Consider the following 25037-nt stretch of genomic DNA (forward strand, 5'->3'; position numbering starts at 1 on the left):
ACAGAAAGAATTTGCATTAATATCCCCGCTCTCAGTTCTGTGTAATGTCCCAAAGTGCTTCACAACCACTGCATCAATCCTGAAATTGCTTCAGCTGTTATGAGTGAATTTTACGAATGTTTATCCTGTAAAACTCTTCATTCTTCCCATTTCATTGGGCTCTTAACATTTTATTTCCTTTTGGATGAATAGCATTCTGAATGTAGATCATTGATATTTCAAATTTAATATTAATTTGCTATCTTTTATCAATTCTGCCTGGATTGTGCTAACATGTCCAGCATCATTTACCTATCTAGAATGGTGGGGAAAGTCGGAGTAGTAGGGATCATTTCCCATTCAAGAAACTCTCATCCAAATTGCAGCCGCACTGAACACCTGCTGCCAAGTTCAGGACAACCTCAGCTGGGGCAAAGGTTATGGATCCCAGCTTGATGGAGTCAATTTACAAACAATCATTAATACAGAACTTGAATAGAGATTTTAAAAAGACACATGTTCACTAAGGAAATGTATATATGGTATGAGTGGATAGTGATGACTGGTTAGCAGGTGGACTCCAATTTGTAGAATTATTGCCTTGGAGAATGCACCAGTTAATTACAGAGTCACAGAGTACTACAGCAGGGAGACTGGCCCTTCGGCCCAAACTGGTCCATGCTGACCAAAACAGCAGCATCGAATAGCTGGCCTCACTGCCTGTCAAACCTTTTGAGCTACCTCACAGTTCGTGAAAATCTGAAGGCGCTGAGCAAATTTCAGGATGAAATGTGTCAGTTTTAGGCCTGTTGGTATTTTTGGTGTTTCTTGCAAATTGCCCTGGTGAAAGTGAGATGAAAATGTTCAACAAAAAGTGATGTTTTTCTTCAGCAATTGCCTGATGCAAAACCAACATGCACCCTGCTCAATATGCCTCTGATATGAAACAGAGTGACCTTACAACAGCCTGGACAGCATCACCCTCTTATCTGAAGGAGATGAAAAGGCAAAATAAAACTCAATGATCAATTGTCTCCCAGACTCTGCAGAAGTACTGACTCTTCTGAGGATATTATTACAGGAACATTGGCAGTTTTCCAGTACTTTGCTCAAGGGGTCATTCTTGATGTCATAATACAGGCATTGAGAGTCAGCAAAGTATTGAACCATCACATTCAACGGGATTGCTTTTCAAACTGATATCGATACATGTGCATGTTCCAACAGCAGCCATTGTGTAGTAATTGAAGGAGGTTAGAAGGATTCCTGACTGATTTCCTTTGTTCAACATAGTGTCATTGAACTCATTCACTTTTATTTCTATACTGTCTTTCTAGCCTCTAGGTATACTTCAAGGTTGCTTTCCAATGAAATAAGAACTGGTATTTTTAAAATCCAATCACTGCTGTAATGTAAGCAATCATTCCTCACACTAGCATTTATTCTGTAACATTTCTGTTTAGTATGAACTCAGAACTAAATCATGCATTGCACTAACTCACTAAATGATTTCATGTTTATAATCATATATTTAGTCAACATGGTTTTGTCAAGGGCAGGTCATGTCTCACAAACCTCAGAGTTTTTTGAGAAGGTGATCAAGTATGTAGATGAGGGTAGGGCAGTTGACATGGAATACAAGGACTTCAGTAAAGCCTTTGATAAGGTTCCACATGGTAGGTTGTTGGAGAAAATGCAAAGGCATAGGATTGAGGGTGATTTAGCAGTTTGGATTAGAAACTGGCTTTCTGAAAGAAGGCAGCGAGTGGTGGTTGATGGAAAATATTCAGCCTGGAGTCCGGTTACTAGTGGTGTGCCACAAGGATCTGTTTTGGGACCATTACTGTTTAAGTAAAAAATGAGGTCTGCAGATGCTGGAGATCACAGCTGAAAATGTGTTGCTGTTTAAAGCACAGCAGGTTAGGCAGCATCTCAGGAATAGGGAATTCCCTATTCCTGAGATGCTGCCTAACCTGCTGTGCTTTAACCAGCAACACATTTTCAACCATTACTGTTTGTCATTTTTATAAATGACTTAGACGCAGACATAGGTGGGTGCATTAGTAAATTTGCACTAAAGTCGGTGGAGTAGTGGACAGTTTGGAACAATGTCACAGGTTGCAGGGGGCCTTGGATAAACTGCAGAATTTGGCAGAGAGGTGGCAAATGAGGTTCAATGCAGCTAAATGTGAGGTGATGCACTTTGGGAAGAATAACAGGAAGGCAGAGTACTGGATCAATGGAAAGATTCTTGGTAATGTGGATGTGCAGAGGGATCTTGGAGTCCATGTACTTAGATCCCTGAAAGTTGCCTTCCAGGTTGATAGTGCTGTTAAGAAGGCATACAGTGCATTAGGTTTTACTAGTAGAGGGATTGAGTTCTGGAGCCGTAATATCATGCTTCAACTGTACAAAACACTGGTACGGCCTCACTTGGAATATCGTGTACAGTTCTGGTCGCCCCATTATAGGAAGGATGTGGAAGCATTGGAAAAGGTGCAGAAGAGATTTACCAGGATGTTGCCTGGTCTGGAGGGAAGGTCTTATGAGGAAAGGCTGAGAGACTTGGGTCTGTTCTCATTGGAGAGAAAAAGGCTGAGGGGGATTTGATAGAGACATACAAGATGATCAGAGGATTAGATAGGGTAGACAGTGAAAGTCTTTCTCCTAGGATGATGACATCACCGTGTACGAGGGGGCATAACTACAACTTGAGAGGTGATAGATTTAAGACAGGTCAGAGGCAGGTTCTTTACTCAGAGAGTGGTAAGGCCATGGAATGCCCTACCTGCCAATGTAGTTAACTCAGCCACATTAGGGAGATTTAAACAATCCTTGGATAAGCACATGGATGATGATGGGATGGTGTAGGGGAATGAGCTGAGAATAGTTCACAGGTTGGTGGAACATCGAGGGCCGAAGGGCCTGTTCTACGCTGTATTGTTCTATGTTCTATGGTTATTGATATATCATCAGACACTTTATATAAACATATAAAAGAATTATTTTCAACTTCTCTATGGTGAAAACACAGAGGCTATTAAAGTGCCAGTCACATAGTCTGAAAACAATAATGTTTATTTTGAAAAATAAATGCTAATTCTGAATTATTTTTCAACTGTTTCAGGTCGAAGTAAATGACAGACAACAAATGATCATGAATGACTAGGCTCCTGCTGAAGATGTATTTCAAACGACAGTTCCGAATCAAGAGAAAGCATTATCAGGTGTGGGCACGTACACCCACAAAATAATTCACTTCTGACCAAAACTCAAGTCAAGGACTAATTTTTAGGCATTTCCAAGTCGATTATGAAATGTTACTTGGTTCTGCTTACTGACTGTTTCTTGTCCTATGCTGTACAATAACTGTATCTAATATGGAGCATCCAGTTAAAACAGATATACTGAAGCAACCAATAAATTCAGTACAGTCAAGTGATTTGTTTCAGGTAAGATCCACTGTGAAACAGAAAACCATAAAACTGGACTTGTGCTGAAAGTGAATTTGATGGTAGTAACTGTTCCTCTATAGCATATTTAAATGAGTCAGTTTTCAACTTGTACAAAAATGCCTTTTTTATGGATAATTAATTCTTAACACATTTGTAAGATGATGTTAGCACCCCAGTATTTTGTAGTCTTGTGAATGTTACAAACATTTTATGGGCACCATCTTTTAGGCCAATCAATGGATGATAGGTTAGATGATTAAAAGAAATCTTTTATTCTTATTATTGCTGTGTTCCTCTCACTGAAGTAGTTGAAAAAACCTTGTTCATGTTCTTTTGTTCAGTAGAGCATGTGGCACGATTGTAATATCCACATTGATAAATCCAGTCTGTTTCATTCCCCATTGTTTCAAAGCCCATTGAAAACTGTCCTTATAGCCTTCACGTGGGGCACATTCACAGGCAGCATCTAGACTCCAAAGCCTAGATGTTTGGCTACACCTGAAAAAGAAGCGTGCAAGTCCAGGGCTGCATGCATCTGCACACCTTGGTGCAGCAAGGAAAGGCTTCCCCCAACACCACACTCCCTCATATCCAAGGCACGGTTCTCAGGGGAAACTCACGGTCCTGAAGAAAGATTACATCCGAAATGTCAACATTTTGTGGGCTGCATGGTGGCGCAGTGGTTAGCACTGCTGCCTCACAGCGCCAGAGACCTGGGTTCAATTCCTGCCTCAGGCGACTGTGTGGAGTTTGCACATTCTCCCCGTGTCTATGTGGGTTTCCTCCGGGTGTTCCGGTTTCCTCCCACAATCCAAACTATCTGCAGGTTAGGTGAATTGGCCAAGCTAAATTGCCTGTAGTGTTAGGTGTAGGGGAATGGGGTCTGGGTAGGTTGCGCTTCGGCGGGTCGGTGTGGACCTGTTTCCACACTGTAATTAATCTAATCTCCACCTCCTGATGCTTGCTGTGTTCTTCCAGCCTCCTGCTTTGTCTATGTCAGGGGAGAGCTTTGCCTCTGCTTAAAAACATTCAGATGTTGATTACAAGAACATGATACTGACACTGTTGGTGAATTAAGACAGAGAGGGATGGTCCTTGAAATTTGCTTAAATTGATTGTTTTCTAGGAACTCTGGCAGAAACTGTTACTAGTGGTCAACAGTGCTCTTCCATTTTAATGCAATATTCCAGTAGATTAAATCAAGACCAGGAATCAGGAAATATACTGCGGCATGTGGAAGCTTTGTGATTGTATGCTGATAATCCACTCAATTTCCCACAGTACTTTAGCTCACCTGGTCAGGCTGTGTCTGCAATTACTTCTGGGCGTGGATTACTGGCAGGAGCTATGAGTCATGCCTGAAGCCAATACCCCTTGAAGTCAAATAACTCCCTTGAACTGGGAGCCAGGTAGAGAAAACAATAACAATACAGGAGACTTGTACAGAATGGATGAATCATAATGGCTGACAACAGTATGGGTTGTAACTTTGTATGATTTGCTGGCTGCGATAACAAAGAAACTGCATTTCCTGAAAATGAGTCTGCTCCCTGTATTTGGGGAATGCAAGTTGTTACCCCGAGCATGGAATTGAGTGACCCTGTTACAACAATGTGGGTAATGTGGCAAATGTGGGTTGCACATTTTACATTGAACTACCATAACCTGGAACAATCCCTCGTGTAAACATTAATGACCACTGTGACCATAACTGTCGGAGGAACTGCTTTCCATGCCACGGTTGGAAGACTGAGACATGGCTACAGCAGATAACACAGCTCACTGATGCTGCCCTTGGTGAAAGACTGGCACATTGAGGTTCTGCTGTTCAGTGATGTTGGTGGATGAGATGTGTCCAATAATGATGCACTGTATGGCTCGTCTCCTACACTGTGTCCCCTTCCACATCCAAAAGAATAAAATAAATGATCTCACACCATTAACACCAAGTTGTTTCCAGAAGCCAGAGTCAAAATAGTAAGATGCTTCAGCTATTAACTAGCGACACGAAAGGTCAAACCAGCATGTAACCCTCATGGAATCAATAAACCCATCAAGTAGCACTCCAGTAAGCCCTTGATGACTACGCTATGATTTACTGGAGGAGTTCATCCCTAATGTGTAAGGTACAAACATATCGTTCCATGTTCCTTAGGTATCGTCTTACATGACACAATCCAATTGAATAGCAAGGCGAGGAATTAGTTTGAGGCATTCATGGCCTAGGAATAATGTGGATATTACAGTCTAGAAACTACTTTTGGTGAAATTAGCAAATGAACAATAAATGTACCAGGATGAGTTTCTCTGCTTATGTAACAGGGTGTGTATTAAATAAATGCCACTTATATAAACAATATTGTCTAGTCTGATTTATGGAGAATGGGAGCCAGGGACTAATTCAGGAAAAGAAAAACATTTACAAAGATTATTTAAACCATGAGTTCATCATTTTAAGGAATCAAACCCTGAACCAGTGATACATCTTTTATTGTATACAAAATTCCAAAATGATGGTGCATTTTATTCAGAATATAAAATTCAGATGAACTGAATTTCCTAGTATTGATCATTGCATAAATTTTGCAGAGACAACAAAGGTATCCAACAGTTTAATTGAGACATATTTTCTGGAAATGCTTTCTCCAGAGATTTTTTTTTCCTAATGTACCTGGAAGCACATCATTAACAAAGAGGGCTAGGAACTCCTGAGGTACCCCATTCCCGACATTGCACAGGATCAGAGAGCCTGAGACCCCTGTCCATGACTGATATCAATCCAGCAATTCCAGGATTTCATCCCTTTCTGTAATCCCAGCCATCTCTTGGCAGTGGGAGAGGTGATGAATAGATCTTCCCCAATCTCCAGATAATGCGGATTGCCCAAACTTCTCTGAAATCTAGCCCTGTGTCTACATAAGGAACTCAAACTCACTGACGGCTAGCACATATAATCTTGAGGCATTCTGAAAGGATCTGAAATAATACCAAGCATAGGTGGTTAATCCCAGAGAAGACCAATGTGCCTGAAGTAGTAAACTGTTGTTAGCTAAAGAAATAAGTTGTTGATGTTTTTTCAGCCTTGGTGCAGCAGGACATTGTTCAGATTCATTGGTGGTCCGTCAGCACTGGCACAGACCTCCCCAACATACAGATGGCACAGGTGTGCACTGTGCCCAAAATAAAATCTCACTTCTCTGAACCTCTGCTGGCAGAGCCTGATGCTCAACCTTTAGTGTTATCTCCTTTCACTGTGCTAGGTCAAAACCAAACATTGCAACTGAATGACAAACTTCTTTTTACAATTATCTAAACCAATAGGTTTTAGAACAGCGAGCAGAAGAGTGGTATCAGTCATGGACTGGAATTCAAAGGTCTCTGAAGCTGCTATGTTTCTACTGATTACAAGTGTGTAGCGTTACAAATGCAACAATTACATGTGCACTGATGGTAGTCTTTAGATATTGAATTTCTTGCATTGATCTTATGAATAAAGCACATTTTGTGTAAATTTTTTAAGAATAATCTTGTATAAATAAGCACATTCAGGTGCATTGAGTGTGTTATTGATAGAAATACAGTGTAAACAATATCTACTGAACTAGTAAGTCCAATCTCCTGAATTTCATGTTTTAAAAAAAGTATGAATGGTAAATATTTTGTGTTGTTTAAAATTATTAAATTGTACATTGGATTACATGCCAATTGTAAGTATTCCTTCTTTTCTAAACTTTCATTTCTAAAATTAGTTTTTATGAATAGAATTTTAAGTCAGTCCACAACTAGTATGAGGTGTATTTTTTGATATTTATACACATACACACTCTACACTTGAGAACACTGCATTAGCTGTGACCTCCTTTGGGGCATTGAGCATGTTGGACTCTATGTGAAAGATGCTATAAAACGTATGTTTCTCCCCTCTTTTTTTTATTCAATTAAAGAAAGGAACATCTTACGATCATTCTTGTCACTAGTTCAAAAACAATATGATAGATATTGTACAAACTGCTTACTGAATTTGAATAATTTATTTAACAAAATTCAAGACTGAAATGTCATGATTTGGAGGTGCCGATGTTGGATTGGGGTGTACAGATATATGTGTAACATTTCCAAGATCCATTGAGAATTGCCTGAAAAATATATTGTGAATGTTAGCACAAATATGATGGGCCATATGGCCTCCATCTGCATCATAACAATTCTTGATTCTGCCTTTCATCAAAGAATAACTTGCAATGATTGTGATTCTTCTGAAAAGCACAAGTCCCTCTCCTCCTAAACCTGTGCACTGCACATTAATAAAAATGTATTGAACCAAAAATCAAAAGGCCAGACCCAACAGTTAAAAGAAAATTCAATAGGACGAGACAAAGTGAATACTTCGTACATATTCCATTGCACAGATTTCACAGGAGTCAGCCTGTTCATAAAATACTTTATTGAGATTTGTTATAAAGCTGTTGATTTCTTTTGTAGCCAACAATGTAATTACATTTACTTTATAAAGTAATTATTTTTGTCCAAAGTAATTTTCCTTATTAGGTTCAAAGACACTGTGATGTTTAGCATTAGTCGCTTTACTTTAGGTGACTCACTGCAGAAGGCTGAGAGTGCCACCAAAAAGGTAAAAAGGTCTCTAGCAAACTTCACTGTAGTAATACAGGTTGTTCTGTTATAATGCAAATTCACTGTAACGCGACTGACAAATTGGGGATGCTGTTTCTCAAGCGGAAACTTTTAAAACATGTGTTGGCTGTAACACAATTACATTGCCAACACTAAGTGCAGTTGTTAAACGGTGATTTTTCTATAACATGGGGCAGCACAGGAATGCTAACATCATATCACAGAAGAATGGACTCATGGAAGTGTGCTGTTCCCCTCCAGTCTTTGCAAATTATTCACCATAACCTCACAAAATAAAAGCCCATCAATCAATCTCATTCTGAAAGCACGCTCAGAAGCTTACTCATCCATGGCTTGCACCACAATGAAATACTTGAAGTTTAGGCAACTTTACAAAAAAAACAAACAATATAGACACACTCTACATTTTGAAGACACTGCATTAGCTGTGACCTACTTTGGGTCATTGAGCATGCAAAAGATACTATAAAATGTACGTTTTCCTGCCTTTATTTCATTCAATTAAGAAAGGAACATCTTATTGCCCTTATCAATAGGTCAAGAACAATGGGATAGATATTGCGTACTGAATTTGAATAATTTATTTAATAAAAACTTCAAGACTGAAAGGATATGCGAGCGAGGTCCACCCTAATGGCACAATGAGTCAAGGGCATAGAGATGATGAATCCCCTTTCTGAAGTTCAATCAGAGGCATCTTGTTTTACATGTTCATTCACAGGACAAAGGCATCACTGGCTAGGCAGCGTTTATTGACCATCCCTAATTGCCCATGGGGCAGTTAAGAGTCAATAACATTGCTGTGGGTCTGGATTCAACGTTAAGGATGGCAGATTTCCCTCCCTAAAGGACATTAGTGAACTAGATTTTTTTTAAATGATAATCAACAGCAACACGGTTGCCATTAAACCAGCTCTCTTTATTCTTGACTTTTACTGAATTCACATTTTACCGTTGGCCGTGCTGGGATTTGTACCTGGGTCCCCAGAACACTGGCCTGGGTTCTGCATTACTAAACCAGTGACAGGAAGGCTCACTATCAAATGGGTCTCAAAAACCCAATAAGTCTGTCCTGACAGTGTCACCAGCTACATAGCAACCAGCTTTGCAGTGACAGCTCTAATTACCAGAATTGCTTGAATATCAGAAGTCTACCTGTCAAATCAAATCCATATTTAACCGGTAATTTTTAATTTCTAAATGATTGAATAATCATATGCATTGAGCACTAAAATTAAAACAAAGACAAAATTCTCCATTTGGTTTGCCAGAGCCAAACTCTAACTGAAGCGGGTGCTGTTGATTATATAAATTTGCTGGAAGCCAGAAACGTTCCCTGTGTAAACTGGTACATAGTTATAAATCAAAGCATTCTCTTCTTCCACTTCATCAGAAAAATGATGCCAATTCTTGCGAGCTGTAAAAGAAGAAAGTGATTGCATTCAAGTTTTAAGGTTTCCAGCACTGGTGCTTGAGATCTGAGAGTTATGAACCAAACATCTTTCCACTGACTCCATCTACACTTCCCGTTGCCTTGGGAAAGCAGCCAACATCATCAAAGACCCTCCCACCCCAGCTATACTCTCTCCCACCCTCTTTCATCAGGCAGAAGATACAAACGTTTGTGTACAAGCAATGGAATCAAGAACATTTCTTCCCTGCTCTTATCAGAATTTTGAATGGACCTGTTTAATGTCAATGTTGGTCTCTCTGCATTGTCTCAGCAGCTATAACATTGTACCCTGCGCTCTGTTCTGTTACCCTGATGCACTTCTACAGTACAATCTACTTGTAAAGCGGGTAAGACAATACTTTACACTGTCCCTTGGTACGCGTGGCAAGAACAATTCAAATCAATTTGATGTCCCATTTGTCATTTGTCTTTAGGTCTGATCATGGATGGAATCCCCAAATTTCTGTTACGACCAGGTGAGGAGGAGTAAAAATGACTTACCCATTTCTCTGCTCTTTATTCAATACAATTCAATCCAGCACAGGAACAAACCCTTTGTTTGATCTCAACAAGTTATATTTTGAAAGATAACATTTTCCAATTCACCAATTTTTACTGATGCGCCATTGGAAGCATACAATCCAGGTGCATAACAGCCTGGTATGGCAACGGTTCAGCCTAGGACCGTAAGAGGCTACAGCGAGTTGTGAACACAGCCCTGACCATCACAGAAGCCAACCTTCCCTCCACTGACTCCATCTACTCTTCTTTTGCCACAGAGAGGCAGCCAACATCATCAAAGACCCCTCCCACCCTGGTAATGCTCTCTTCCAACCTCTTCAGTCAGGTAGGAGACACAGAAGCTTGAACATAGTGCCAACAGATTCAAGAACAGCTTCTTCCCTGCCAATATTAGATTGATGAATGGACCTCTCCAACTTCAAATAATGTTGATCCTGCTTTGTGCACCTCCTGGGTATTTAAAATCTGTATGCCCCGTTCTGTCTAAGCACCCTATGTCCTTGTTTGCTGTGATCCGCCTGTACTGCTCGCAAAACAAAACTTCTCACTGTACTTGGGTACATCTGGTGACTTTAAATCAAATGTTTGGATGTGTCTATGCTGTCTTTGTCAGAGAAACATTGAAATTGGATTCTTCTTAAGATTTAATTAAAAATGGAGCAGTACTTGATATATTTAATCCAATCCAACAAAAATAATAAAAACACTCCAACTTTCACATGCAGAAGCTATCTTTCTAATGTCCAAAAGAAGGTATTTCAAATTTGTAGACTGATACCTTGGAGGGTCACAGGTTGGCCCCAGTGATTCCTCTGGATTTGACAGTGAGACAATTTAAAATGATGATGGACAATCTGTGACAGTTCTTAAAGAAACAGTCAGCAGCTGTTGGACTGATTTGTAAAACACTGCCTGCAACATCCTTGTGGTCAATTAACACTCAGTAATTTGCCAGCTGAAGAGAGAAGGCCACCCTCAAGGTGCCTGCTTATTCAGCGTCTCTCCTGATGCTTTGTACCCTGCGAAAAAACAATTTCTTAAACAGAAAAAAGGCTCACCTTGCTTATTACCTGATCCTCTTTCTTCAACTCACCAGCTACCCTTAACTTTAAAATAGCTATTTCTTTGTTCAGCAAAGGTATTCAGAGATACAGACCAAAGCTATATAGAAACACAGATCAGCCATGACCTCATTGGCTGGCAGACGAGGCTTGAGGGGCTAAATGGCCTACTGTGGTTCCTATATCCCTTTGTACCCAAACCTGGTTGTGGCTAATGCATTCTGGGTCCATGGTTTATATCAGGTTGGGGGCAAGACAAGTTGCTTTCAGAGCCAAAACTCATTGGCTGGAGTGATTACACCAAGACCTTCATCCCCATAATGCCCAGTGATGGGATGCCTAATGAATGGGTTAGAAGATGGTCCATTCACACTCCCTTCAAGGTGATGAATTCTGATGGGGTTTTCCAGCTGAGTTGACTTTGTTGCTATCGATGTGCAATTTGTGATCAAATTTGTCACATACATGTTCAGCCATTAGCTTGAAGCCACTGGCATGCCTTTTTCAGTTCTCTGAGTAGTTAGTAAGTCTGCAGATGACACCAAAACTGGAGGCATAGCGGACAGCAAAGAAAGTTACCATAGAGCACAACAGGATCTTGATCAGGTGGGCATTTGTGCTGAGGAATTGCAGATGGAGTTTAATTCAAATAAATGTGAGGTGCTGCATTTTGAAAAAACAAATCAGAGCTGGACTTGTACACTTAATGATAAGGTTCTAGGGAGTGTTGCTGAACAAAGAGATCTTGGAGTGCAGGTTGATAGCTCCTTGAAAGTGGAGTCACAGGTAGATAGGATAGTGAAGAAGGTGTTTGGTATGCTTTCCTTTATTGGTCAGAGTATTGAGTACAGGAGTTGGAAGGTCATGTTGCAGTTGTACAGGACATTGGTTAGGCCACTGTTGGAATGTTGTGAGAAGCTGAATAGACTGGGGCTGTTTTCCCTGGAGCATCAGAGGCTGCGGACTGACCTTACAGAGGTTTATAAAATCATGAGGGGCATGGATAGGATAAATAGACAAGGTCTTTTCCCTGGGGTGGGGCAGTCCAGAACTAGAGGGCATCAGTTTAAAGTGAGAGGGGAAAGATATAAAAGAGACCTAAGGGGCAATGTTTTGAAGCAGGGGGTGGTACATGTATAGAATGAGCTGAAAGAGGAAGTGGTGGAGGCTGGTCCAATTACAACATTCAAAAGGCATCTGGATGGTTATATGAATAAGAAGGATCTGGAGGGATACGGGCCAAGTGCTGGCAAATTGGATTAGATTAGGTGAGGATATCTGGTCAGCATGGACGAGTTGGAGAAAAGGGATCTGTTTCTATGCTGTACATCTCGAATGAATCTAAATGCAATGCTGTTCAGCTATTAAAAGCAGAGTCATTTCGATGGTTCTATCAACTCATTTCAATTGCTGTAAATCATTTTGATAATCATAACGAGCAGAAAATGAAATATTTTCACTATGAGGAAAAGGCTAAAGCTGTTTTCTTGCATTGTCCATACCTTCATTAACAAAAAAGTTCGCCATGTACCATGCAGCCTTAACAGCATGAGGACTATGTGGGATGTTCTTCTTCCTACTCCACTCAAAAGGATTTTTCTCAGGGTGCCACTGAACTCCATAGATAGGGTATTTTTTTCCTGTAATAAAGCAAACAAACTGACATTTTTTTATGAATGAACATTTCTGCATAAAAAAGATTCCCCGTGTTTTGGATACTTTACATAAATGGTAATTGTCAAATTTCACAGGTACAAAATGCTGAAGCTATTTTAATTTTAATTTGATATTCTATCTGGAAACATTCTCTTAAAATGACACACACTTATAACCAATGCACAAAAGTAATGGATTGGCCTACTCGCAACAGTCTGCACATACGCTCCAGAGAGAAGTAAATACAGCAAAATGAATACAAAATATTTAGAGACAAACTTCTATTTGGATATTTTATATTAGTAATGTAGAAGGAAACACATAAATGCATCAGCAGTGCTTTTTCTTTCCTATCTTTGGACTCTCTCATTCTTCCCTCAAACTTAACAAAACATGTAATTCTGTTTAGCGTCAGAACTGTTACTTTTCTATGAGATCATTTGACAAGTTTAAATTGTTCCCTGGATAGTCACAACTCTGCTGGAAGGTACAAGTCAGCAATATTCAAAAGGCATCAGGCTTTTGCACAGCAAAATACAGACATGGTAGGTATAAATGTCAATCACAAACTACTTATTAAGAAAGGATAACATCTCAACAAATAAATTAACAATCAAGGTACAATTAAAATATTTCGATTGATGAAATAAACTCATTTAGTGGGAGAAAATATTCTCAATGTGGCACTTACAGACAAGCTATCTAACTATTTAACAACCCGATGAAGTGGGGCTGCCTTTTGGCAGAGCTGTTTGAGAGGATACTGGGATTATTTGCTTTTCCTTGAGGTATGTCACTTTGCTATACCATGAGTCATAGAGTCAGACAGATGTACAGCACAGAAACAGACCCTTTGGTGCAACTTGTCCATGCTAACCAGATATCCTAATCTAATCTCGTCCCATTTGCCAGCGCTTGGCCCATACCCCTCTAAACCCTCCCTATTCATATACTCTTCTCGATGCTTTTTAAATGTTGTAATTGTACCAGCCTCCACCACTTCCTCTGGCAGCTCATTCCATACACGCACCACACTCTGCATGGCAAAGTTGCCCCCGAGGTCCCTTTTATATATTTTCCCTCTCACCCTAAACCTATGCCCTCTAGTTCTGGACTCCCCCACCCCAGGGAAAAGACCTTGTCTATTTATCCTATCCATGCCCCTCATGATTTTATAAACCTCTATAAGGTCACTACTCAGCCTCCAACGCTCCAGGGAAAACCACCCCGGCCTATTCAGCATCTTCCTTTAACTCAGATCTTCCAACCCTGGCAACATCCTTGTAAATCTTTTCTGAACCCTTTCAAGTTTCACAACATCTTTCTGATAGGAAGGAGACCAGAACTGAACACAATATTCCAACAGTGGCCTAACCAAAGTCCTGTACAGCCACAATATGACCTCCCAACTCCTGACCTCAATTCTCTGACCAATAAAAGACAGCATACCAAACGCCTTCTTCACCATGTTATCTACCTGCAACTCAACTTTCAGGGAGCTATGAACCTGCACTCCAAGGTCTCTTTGTTCAGCAACACTTCACAGGATCTTACCATTAAGTGTAAGCCCTGATCTGATTTGATTTTCCAAAATGCAGCAACTCGCATTTATCTAAACTCCATCCACCACAAGTTGTAGGCACTGGATACTGAAAACATGACAATATTATGGCAGCACATCTGAAGATACAAGCTCCAGAGCTTGGCATACCCTGAGCCAAGTTCTTCCAGGTACAGTTATACCTGGAAGTGGACAATTGCCTAAGTATGCCCTGTACACAACAAAGCAGTGACCAAAATGAGTGACCATAAGGCTCTACAGAAACTTATTGTGCCTCTACATAAACACTATACAGTTCAGGAGAGATTATTTCTTTCAATCCTGCTGGTTTCTCTGTACATTTGCATTTCCTTTTGCAGGGTCATAAGGATTAGCATGATGATGAAAAAATGTCTTTAAACAAGAATAATTAAAAATAGAAAGGAAAATGTTACAGCAGTAATTAATCCTCTGAAAGAGGAATAAGAAAAAAATAAAACAGAGCACTTTGTGAAAATACAAATCAATTTAATTCAATCCATAGAGGACCTTATCATTACTGAATGGACACTGAGCAGCAATCACCTTCCATCGTGGATACAAATTCGATGCCCTGGCTGTCCATATTAGTTGACAAGATTTTGTAAAAGTTTCTTAGTTTTGCATTGCTTCTAAAATTCTGAAATTGAATCAGAAAAAGATGGTAATGTAATTAAAATATAATTTAATATTCTGTATAGAAAATCCAGAAAATATACTCATCTTTCTGGAGGAAATATCCCATTTATTTTCTTCCTCCCCATCTCTTCTATAAAATGATTTATAAGTCAACAGTGTGGACCTGGTTAATCAAGAAGCTACATTAATACTTCCACTGATGACTATGGTCACCACCCTTTTGTTCCATCCAGGAGGTAGTGTGTGTGTAAGGACAGTCTGCTGGTGATAACATCATTGAACGTTCACAAGATAGTATTTTATTGAAGGTGATAATCCATTTAATTAAAAGGTTGGAGCGTAGATTGCATTCAGACAAATAACCTAGATAATGCTTTTTCATAATAAATGACAACTATACCTACTCTTATAGTTATTGAATTTTACACCATCCTTGATGAGATAAATAAATCATTAGCAATTTTATGCACTTTCATAAAGACATCAAGAAAAGTGTTTATCAGAAGAATTGTAGGTGAGTGGGAAAACTTCGCTTTAAAGGCATTTCACACTTTTGCCAATGGGAATAACTACAAGGATCGGTGCTGGGCCCTCTACTTTTTGTCATTTACATAAATGATTTGGATGCGAGCATAAGAGGTACAGTTAGTAAATTTGTAGATGACTCCAAAATTGGAGTTGTAGTGGACAGTGAAGAGGGTTACCTCAGATTACAACAGGATCTTGACCAGATGGGCCAATGGACTGAGAAGTGGCAGATGGAGTTTAATTTAGATAAATGTGAGGTGCTGCATTTTGGGAAAGCAAATCTTAGCAGGACTTATACACTTAATAGTAAGGTCCTAGGGAGTGTTGCTGAACAAAGAGACCTTGGAGTGCAGGTTCATAGCTCCTTGAAAGTGGAGTCGCAGGTAGATAGGATAGTGAAGAAGGCGCTTGGTATGCTTTCCTTCATTGGTCAGAATATTGAGTACAGGAGTTGGGAGGTCATGTTGCAGCTGTACAGGACATTGGTTAGGCCGCTGTTGGAATGTAGCATGCAATTCTGGTCTCCTTCCTATCGGAAGGATGTTGTGAAACTTGAAAGGGTTCAGAAAATATTTACAAGGATGTTGCCAGGGTTGGAGGATCTGAGCTACTGGGAGAGGCTGAACAGACTGGGGCTGTTTTCCCTGGAGCGTCAGAGGCTAAGGGGTGATCTTATAAAGGTTTACAAAATTATAAGGGGCATGGATAGGATAAATAGACAAAGTCTTTTCCCTGGGGACATGGGTTTAGGGTGAGAGGGGAAAGATATAAAAAAGACCTAACGGGCAACCTTTTCACGCAGAGGATGGTGCATGTATGGAATGAGCTGCCAGAGGAAGTAGTGGAGGCTGGTACAATTGCAATGTTTAAAAGGCATTTGGATGGTTATATGAATAGGAAGGGTTTGGAGGATTATGGGCTGGGTGCTGGCAGGTGGGACTAGATTGGGTTGGGATATCTGGTCGGCATGGATGGGTTGGACCGAAGGGTCTGTTTCCATGCTGTACATCTCTATGACTATGACTCTATCTACCATAATTTCTAACAGGATTGAATATTGAAGAAAAATAGACTCTAGTTCCTCAGTCACGCTACAGAATGGCTAATTCAACAAGATTCCAGCGGTCAAAGGGAATTCAGGTCTGACTTACTCCTAATTAGGAGACGTATTTTCACTGTATTCCTCCAAACCAAATCAGCATTAGTGATGAAAATGATTTGTAATAACAAGAATATCAGTCAAGTTTGTAACACTGAATGTTTAACATTAGGATAACTTCAGAAGCGAAGGAGAGGTGAAGAATAAGGATGGAAAGATTTCAATGTTTTGCAGTAAGTGGGTGGTATATGAGGTCTTGGTAAAATCTATTTATTCTAATGTGATATCATAACTATCAGGCAAATGTATATAACAATTTGAGGCAATTCTGACCTCATCTGTATTTTCCAACAAAATAAACTATTATTTGATTTACAGAAGCTACACATAATGCTGACCAATCCTGGAAATGCTGCTGTGAAATTCATCCGGATAATAATTTCTTTGATTCCCGTCTCCCCATAAAGCTGCCTGACAGGGTCTGATCTCAGGTTCTCCTTACTCATTAGTGGAAGTATTAATGTAGCTTCTTGATTAACCGGGTCCACTCTGTTGATTTATAAATCATTGCAGAGTAGAGGAGAGGAAGGAGGAAATATACAGGGTATTTCCTACAGAAAGATGGATATATATTTTCTATCATTTGAAGACCTCAGCCCAATACCCTAGCCTAGCCTCTTCCTTCCTGCTGAGCTCATTCCGGGGAATGTGAAAGATAGTATGGCCACTTGCCCATTCCCACCCCTCACCCCAACCCCACCCCTCACCCCAACACCACTACACACTTCACCATCTCTATTTGTGCTGAATGGCCTTTATTTTCTGCGTTGTATGTCCCTCTGACTGTATTGGTGCCAGAGTTAAAAACTAGGGTGTGAGTAATTCGTGTTTGAATTGCAATTAAACACAATACTTGTGTAATCTTCACAGCCAGTCATGAAGTGCTTATTCTCTTCTCCCATTTGAAAAAACGCTTCACTATTTCACACATATGACTCATTTTATTTTAATCTATCCTTCACATATTTTGAAAGACAGATCTGTTTGAATGAGGCTGTATAAGGCTCTGGTCAGATGGCGTTTGGAATAACCTGAGCAGTTTTGGGTCCCATATATAAAGAAGGCCATAACATGTCCAGAGGAGGTTTACAAGAATGATCTCTGGGATTGTAACGTGAGGAACGGTTGAGCACTCTGGGTGTCGATGAAGTTTAGAAAGATGAGTGGGGATCTAATTGAAGCTGACAGAATACTGAGAGGCCTGGATAGAGTGGATGTGAAGAAGATGTTTCCACTTGTCATACAAACGTAGGACCCGAGGGAACAGCCTCAGAATGAAGGGACAACCTGGTTTTATGGTTTTGAATGCTCCTTCCAACTTAAATGATTGGTTAGCGTAATTGCAATGGATATATTACAGAAATCTCTGCTAACTTTGTATAGACGCTAGGACCACTTCTTAACCTACACAATGGTCATTCAGTAGAGATATGAAGTTCAACACTCACGCTGGTAAATTTGAAGCCTTTAAAAACTTTAAAAAATTCTAAATACCATACCTTCACAGAGAGGCTTTTATAGTGGAAGTTTGCAGATAAAGGTTCTACAGCCAATGCCTTCATTAGATCCACTGGAAATTTCTTAAACATCCGACTGTCACTAGCATCTGAACAAAATGAAATATTCATTTACAATATCTGTTTACTCAATTATCAAATTAAGAATCTTTTCTTCATTAGCAGAATCTCTCACATCAGGGGTTCAGTGCTGAGTGAGCACTTCAATTCCCTTTGAAAACCACTCAGGTGTGCTTTTTGATAGAGATGTTATTTCAAACATTCTGAATGGATGATGCTCAGCATCATTTATAGAGTCACAGAGATGTACAACATGGAAACAGACCCTTTGGTCCAACCCATCCATGCCGACCAGATTTCTGAATCTAATCTAATCCCATTTGCCAGTAGTTGGCCCATATGTAAAGGGAAGAAGGCGGCATATGTAAAGATGAGGCGTGAAGGTTCAGTTGGGGCGATTGAGAGTTATAAGGTAGCCAGGAAGGAGCTAAAGAGGGAGCTAAGAGAAGCGAGAAGGGGACATGAAAAGTCTTTAGCTGGTAGGATTAGGGAAAACCCAAAGGCTTTCTATAGGTATGTCAAGAATAAAAGGATGACTAGGGTAGGTATCGGTCCAGTCAAGGATAGTAGTGGGAAGTTGTGTGTGGAGGCGGAGGAGATTGGAGAGACATTAAATCAGTACTTTTCATCAGTATTCACTCAGGAACAGGACACTGTTGCTGATGTGAATATGGAATCACAAATAATTAGAATGGATGCCCTGGAAATATGCAGGGAAGAGGTTTTGGGAATATTGGAAAGGATGAATATAGATAAGTCTCCTGGGCCTGATGGCATTTACCCCAGGATCCTATGGGAAGCTAGGGAGGAGATAGCAGAGCCATTGGCCTGGATTTTTATGTCGTCATTGTCAACGGGAATAGTACCAGAGGACTGGAGGATAGCGAATGTGGTCCCATTGTTCAAGAAAGGGAGTAGGGATAGCCCTAGTAACTATAGGCCAGTGAGTCTGACTTCAGTGGTGGGCAAAGTCTTAGAAAGAATGGTAAGGGATAAGATTTATGAACATCTGGGTAGGAATAACGTGATCAGGGATAGCCAGCATGGTTTTGTGAAGGGCAGGTCGTGCCTCACAAACCTTATTGAGTTCTTTGAGAAGGTGAGTAAGGAAGTGGATGAGGGTAAAGCAGTAGATGTTGTGTATATGGATTTTAGTAAGGCGTTCGATAAGGTTCCCCATGGTAGGCTAATGCTAAAACTTCGGAGGTATGGCATTGAGGATACATTAGAGGTTTGGATTAGGAATTGGCTGGCTGGAAGGAGACAGAGGGTAGTAGTTGATGGATTATGTTCATCTTGGAGCGCAGTTACTAGCGGTGTACCACAAGGATCTGTTTTGGGACCATTGCTTTTTGTTATCTTTATAAATGATCTAGAGGGAGGACTTGAAAGCTGGGTAAGCAAGTTTGCGGATGACACAAAAGTCGGTGGAGTTGTGGATAGTGAGGAAGGAAGTGGTAGGTTACAGCGGGATATAGATAAGTTGCAGAGCTGGGCGGAAATGTGGCAAATGGAATTCAATGTAGCTAAGTGCGAAGTCGTTCACTTTGGTAGGAATAACAAGATGATGGATTACTGGGCTAATGGTAGGCTACTTGGTAGTGTGGATGAGCAGAGGGATCTTGGTGTCTATGTACACAGATCTCTGAAAGTTGCCACCCAGGTAAATAGTGCTGTGAGGAAGGCATATGGTGTACTGGGCTTTATTGGCAGAGGAATTGAGTTCCGGAGTCCTGAGGTCATGTTGCAGTTGTATAAGACTCTGGTGAGGCCTCATCTGGAGTATTGTGTGCAGTTTTGGTCGCCATACTATAGGAAGGATGTGGAAGCTTTAGAACGAGTGCAGAGGAGGTTTACCAGGATGTTGCCTGGAATGGTAGGAAAATCTTATGAGGAAAGGCTGAGGCACTTGAGGCTGTTCTCATTGGAGAAGAGAAGGTTTAGGGGAGATCTGATAGAAGTGTATAAGATGATTAGGGGTTTAGATAGGGTAGATACTAAGAACCTTTTACCGCTAATGGAGTCAGGTGTTACTAGGGGACATAGCTTTAAATTAAGGGGTGGTAGGTATAGGACAGATGTTAGGGGTAGATTCTTCACACAGCGGGTTGTGAGTTCATGGAATGCCCTGCCTGTATCAGTGGTGAACTCTCCTTCTTTATGGTCATTTAAGCGGGCATTGGATAGGCATTTGGAAGTTATTGGGCTAGTATAGGTTAGGTAGGATTCGGTCGGCGCAACATCGAGGGCCGAAGGGCCTGTACTGCGCTGTATCCTTCTATGTTCTATGTTCTATCTCTCTAAACCCTTCCTATTCATATACCCATCCAGAAGCCTTTTAAATGCTGTAATTGTACCAGCCTCCACCACTTCATCAGGGAGCTCATTTCACACACACACCACCTTCTGCATGAAAAAGTTGCCCGTTAGGTCTCTTTTAAATCTTTCTCCTCTCATCTTCAACCTATACCCTCTAGTTCTGGACTCCCCCACCCCAGGGAAAGCCATTGGCTGTTCATCTTATCCATACCCCTCATTCAATAAACCCTTATAAGGTCACCCTTCAGCCTCTGATGCTGCAGGGAAAACAGCCCCAGCCTATTCAGCCTCTCCCTATAGTTCGAACCCTCCAACCCTGGCAACATCCTTGTAAGTTTTTTCTGAATCCTTTCAGGTTTCACAACATGCCTTCTATTGCAGGGAGACCAGAATTGCATGCAATATTCCAACAGTGGCTTAACAAATGTTCTGTACAGCTGCAACATGACCTTTGTGGGATTGTGGCTGATCTCATTACAACCTTGACTAAAACAAACAGCTGCAGATGCTGAAAATCAGGAACAAAAACAGAAATTGCTGGAGAAACTCAGCACATCCAGCAGCATCCATGGAAAGAAAGCAAAGAAGGGTCACTAGGCTTTTAACATTAACTCTGGTTTCTCTCTCCACGGACACTGCCAGACCTGCTGAGTTTCTCCAGCAATTTGTTTTTGTGACCTTAATTCTGTCCACCATAGTGCTTGATAATTAACAGCATGTCTGACTCAATCTCCAACATATCCAAGGACCCAGTTCCCACTGCTCTTAGGAAGAGAATTCCAAAGAGTAATGGCCATCTGAGAGAAATTCTTCACCTACATTGTAAATGAGAGAGTCCTTATTTCTATACTGTCTCTCTTACCCAGAGGTTCCCATGGTAGAAAATATTCTCTCAGGATTTACCTTATCAAGCCCCCTCAGGATCCTATATGTTTCCATAAGATCCCCCTTTAATTCTTCCAAACTCTAATGGCCCAACCAGCTCAGTCTTTCCTCATAAAACCACCCTTTCTTTCTTGGAGTAGCCATGTGACCTGGTCAGAGCTGTTTCCAGGTTTGTCCCTTCTTAAGAAAACAAACAAAAACTCCACACAGTGAAATTTCAGACCTTCATATTTTCATCTAACTGTAAAGTCAAGAGTCCTATAGTACGGAGACAGGCCCTTCACCCCAAAGTGGGGGAAAAGAAGGTGGGGGAACAGCAAGAAGGAGAAGGGAAGAGTGAGAGTAGGTTGGGGGGGGGTGCAGTGATAGGGGAAGGGTAAACGTGGGAAAAGGAGGAGAGGGGCAAGAAGTGGAGAGAGAGTGAGGAGTGTGAAAGGGATGAAGAGTAGAAGAGGAGAGAGAAAAAGTGAAGGTACGAAGGGAGAAGAGGAAAGGAGGGCTGAGCAAGGGAGGGAAGGGGGGAATAGAGTGCTGTTAAGAGAGTGGAATAGGATGGAATGGGGAAATAAGGTAAGATGGAGAGATGCAAAGTATCAAGGAGAACAACAGAGAGGTGAAAGGGGAGAGGGGGAAGGAAAAAGGGGAAGAGCAAGGGAATGGGGAAGGGACATAGGGGGAGAATGAGGGATGTAATGAGAGAGATAGAGAAAGATAGGGAAAACAAGGAAAATGATAGATTAGCCGTGCTAGTAATTCAAGCTACTAATTCTCCTAACTTCCATTTCCAAAGTCTAACCTGGACACACAAAACCTTCTTGTTACCTTTGGTGAAATTCAAAGGAAGAGGAACATTTGACGTGTTTGTAGCAATGAGAAGCTTCTTTCCACTTGTAAGGACGGTCAGCTCTTCAAATCCAAGACAGGTTCCCCACACCGGGAAGTAAGTCCCATTATCATTGGCCTGTTAAAGTCAGACAATTTGTATTTAATTGCAATTTTTGACAGAAACAAGGCTTTGTATCTCACAGTTCTTGAGTATCAAGGGAATCAAGGGTTACTGGGAGAAAGTGGGAGAATGCGGTTGAGAAACTGATCAGCCATGATTGATTGGTGGAGCAGACTGAATGGCCTAATTTCTGCTCCTATATCTGATGGTCTTATGGATATTGGATTCTGAAGACTGCAGGGTGCCGAGGTAGAAAATGAGATTCTCCTTTTTGAAAAGAAAATCCTCGAAGTAGCTCTCCTATCCACGTTTTCATTTCCCCAATCCCAGCTTCTCCACTTCTCAAACATCCATAAGTTTGAAATCTGACTTAGCCAGTTTAATTTCTCAGACTAGCTGTAGCATATACCAGTCGGTGCCGAGTCTCGCATTTTTTTGATGAAGTATCAGTTCTGTCAAGTTCCATGGAATGTTTCTTCCCGTGAGATCTCCAGAGATCTGTCACAGCATCCTCTATCCCTGTAACCCTGCATTTCCCATGGTCAATACACCCGAACCTGCACATCTTTGGACAGTGGGAGGAAACCCACACAGACATGGGGAGTATGTGCAAACTCCACACAGACAGTCACCTGAGGCAGGAATCGAACCCGCGTCCCTGCTGCTGTGAGGCAACGCAAACCACTGAGCCACCGTGCCACCCTAAGGCTCTTTAACTACCAGGCCACAAACTTTTCCTGTCCCTAACTGGATTCCATCTAAACCCTCTCTCTCAGACCCTACTGCGACTTTGTCCTCACTATAGACCTGCAGCTTATCAGTGCCCACCAGGAACATCACACATAGGCTAGATCATTACAAAGCTGCTATTTTCAGACAACGAAAGCCAGATTGAAAGCAAAAGGAAACAGATAAAACAAGTTAAGGCTGCACTTCCCACTCCAAAATGTAAACTAAATGCTGGCATGGTGCACAGCTGTCTGCAGCACCTAGCTCTCACCGACTGGAACCAGCCATCAATCAACTCCTGTCCTGTCGTTCTCTCACACAAAAGAAGAGCTTCCCCCTCCCCAGTGTCCTCCCCCTTTCCTTCAGACTCCTGCCCCTGTTCCCCTGCTTCCTCACTGTCCAACACTTTGTACACAGAACAGCGCTCCAGCACGATGGAGCAGACTGTGGACACTTCGTCCAGAGTTGGCCACACAGTGAGGCAGCATCTTCAACAGCTCCATTGCCTGCTCCACTCCAACCCTGCTCAATGGATGGGTGGCATTGGCACTGCCCGCTGCTCACAGCATACAATTCTTCCAAGTGAACAGTGCAGGTTGTGAGTGGTCAAAATAGTGGGAGCTGGAGAGAGTGAGATGAAGACTGCAGTGAGGAGCTCAGTGAGAGCAGTGTGCAGATGCTGGGGCCGAAGTGAAGGTGGCAGCACAGGTTGAGAAATAATGAATGTGGGGAAAAGATCTGCCACCCTGCTCACCCACAGCATGGTAACATTAAAAATAAAACACAGAAGCTGGCCTGTAACACACAGAAATCAAGCCTGACAACACATTCAGAAACTACCCAGGTGCTCCAGTCTTGACCAAACATGCTAAGATAAAAACCAGACACGACCAAGGCCCTTCCTAGAGCAGTGAATACACTCCCTCAAATAGCTTTTCACAATCAGCTCCCAGCCCTGATTAGCACTGCAGTCCCAATACCATAATGGCAGGCTCATTTCCCACTGAAACCCATACCACATAAACAAACAGGCAGACCGGGGGGTCCCGGAAGACTTCACTTGCAGGAGGAATACAATGGATACCAGGAGAAATGACATTTACACATATTGACGCATATGGAAATACAATGAGGAATCTTCCAGAAGACATTCTCACCCACTCACAGAGGTCACTAGAATCTCCTGTGTCAATTATAACCAAATTGTTACTGCCAGATGCTTGATTAATTTCCATTCTATTTATTCTTGTTTTAATATCTTTTCAACTTTCACCATTGTACTATAACTGCTTTACAATTATCACCTTTGTTTTATCCCTAGGAAAGCATGCCAACAATTTCTGTTCGGGGAAGAGCATTTGGCCATCTGTGCAGAGAATCAGTTCTGTGTCAGCCTGGTTAATTTCTCTTCCGTGATATCGCTTTCTGTAACAAACTGCTTGTCAATTTCACCGTGATCCTCATTTGTGGTCACTGATTCATTAGGCTCAATTTTCCGATAATGAATAAAAGAGACAGTGAGGACTGCAGATGCTGTAAAGTCAAGAGTCCATAAATTGTGGCGCTGGAAAACGCACAGCAGGTCAGGCAGCATCTGAGCAGCGAGAGAATCGACGTTTCGGGCATAAGCCCTTCATCAAGACTGAGGAGAGGGAAGGGAGCTGAGATCCCCCCATTTATTTCTCAGCGCCCCATCCCCCTCGCCAGACCTGATGAAGGGTTATGCCCGAAACGTCGATTCTCTTACTCTTCAAACGATGAATAAAGCATATGGGATCCCTGGACATTTCATCTACAAGTATGGAATACAAATACAAAAGGGGAGATACGGTGAAAGTTTATAAAACACTGGGTTTTGTATGTTATTCTTCAGAAGGATGTGAAAACATCAGAGAGG

The 25037-nt window shown here is 41.3% G+C and overlaps 2 protein-coding genes across 3 annotated transcripts in view; one reads left to right on the plus strand and one right to left on the minus strand.

Annotated features, from left to right (window-relative positions):
* Positions 1 to 3436, plus strand: part of LOC132815267 (sodium/potassium-transporting ATPase subunit beta-1-interacting protein 3-like) — a 450311-nt gene extending 446875 nt beyond the window's left edge. For both annotated transcript variants that reach the window (XM_060824089.1, XM_060824087.1), the window contains exon 6: positions 3107 to 3436. Coding sequence is in view for 1 of the 2 variants with exons in the window: in XM_060824087.1 (XP_060680070.1) it covers positions 3107 to 3120 (14 nt within the window). In the remaining variant the exon portion in view is untranslated. The remainder of the gene's footprint in view (positions 1 to 3106) is intronic.
* Positions 3437 to 7861: 4425 nt separating this feature from the next.
* The window catches only part of LOC132810496 (gamma-glutamyl hydrolase-like), a 43836-nt gene continuing 26660 nt past the window's right edge, over positions 7862 to 25037 (minus strand). The window contains exons 5-9 of the mRNA XM_060822665.1: positions 22288 to 22426; positions 18184 to 18290; positions 14905 to 14998; positions 12626 to 12763; positions 7862 to 9504 (exon numbers count right to left, since the gene is read on the minus strand). Coding sequence (XP_060678648.1) covers positions 9368 to 9504; positions 12626 to 12763; positions 14905 to 14998; positions 18184 to 18290; positions 22288 to 22426 — 615 coding nt within the window. The 3' untranslated portion in view covers positions 7862 to 9367. The remainder of the gene's footprint in view (positions 9505 to 12625; positions 12764 to 14904; positions 14999 to 18183; positions 18291 to 22287; positions 22427 to 25037) is intronic.

Source organism: Hemiscyllium ocellatum, chromosome 4, assembly GCF_020745735.1.
Source record: "Hemiscyllium ocellatum isolate sHemOce1 chromosome 4, sHemOce1.pat.X.cur, whole genome shotgun sequence".
Lineage (NCBI taxonomy): Eukaryota > Metazoa > Chordata > Chondrichthyes > Orectolobiformes > Hemiscylliidae > Hemiscyllium > Hemiscyllium ocellatum.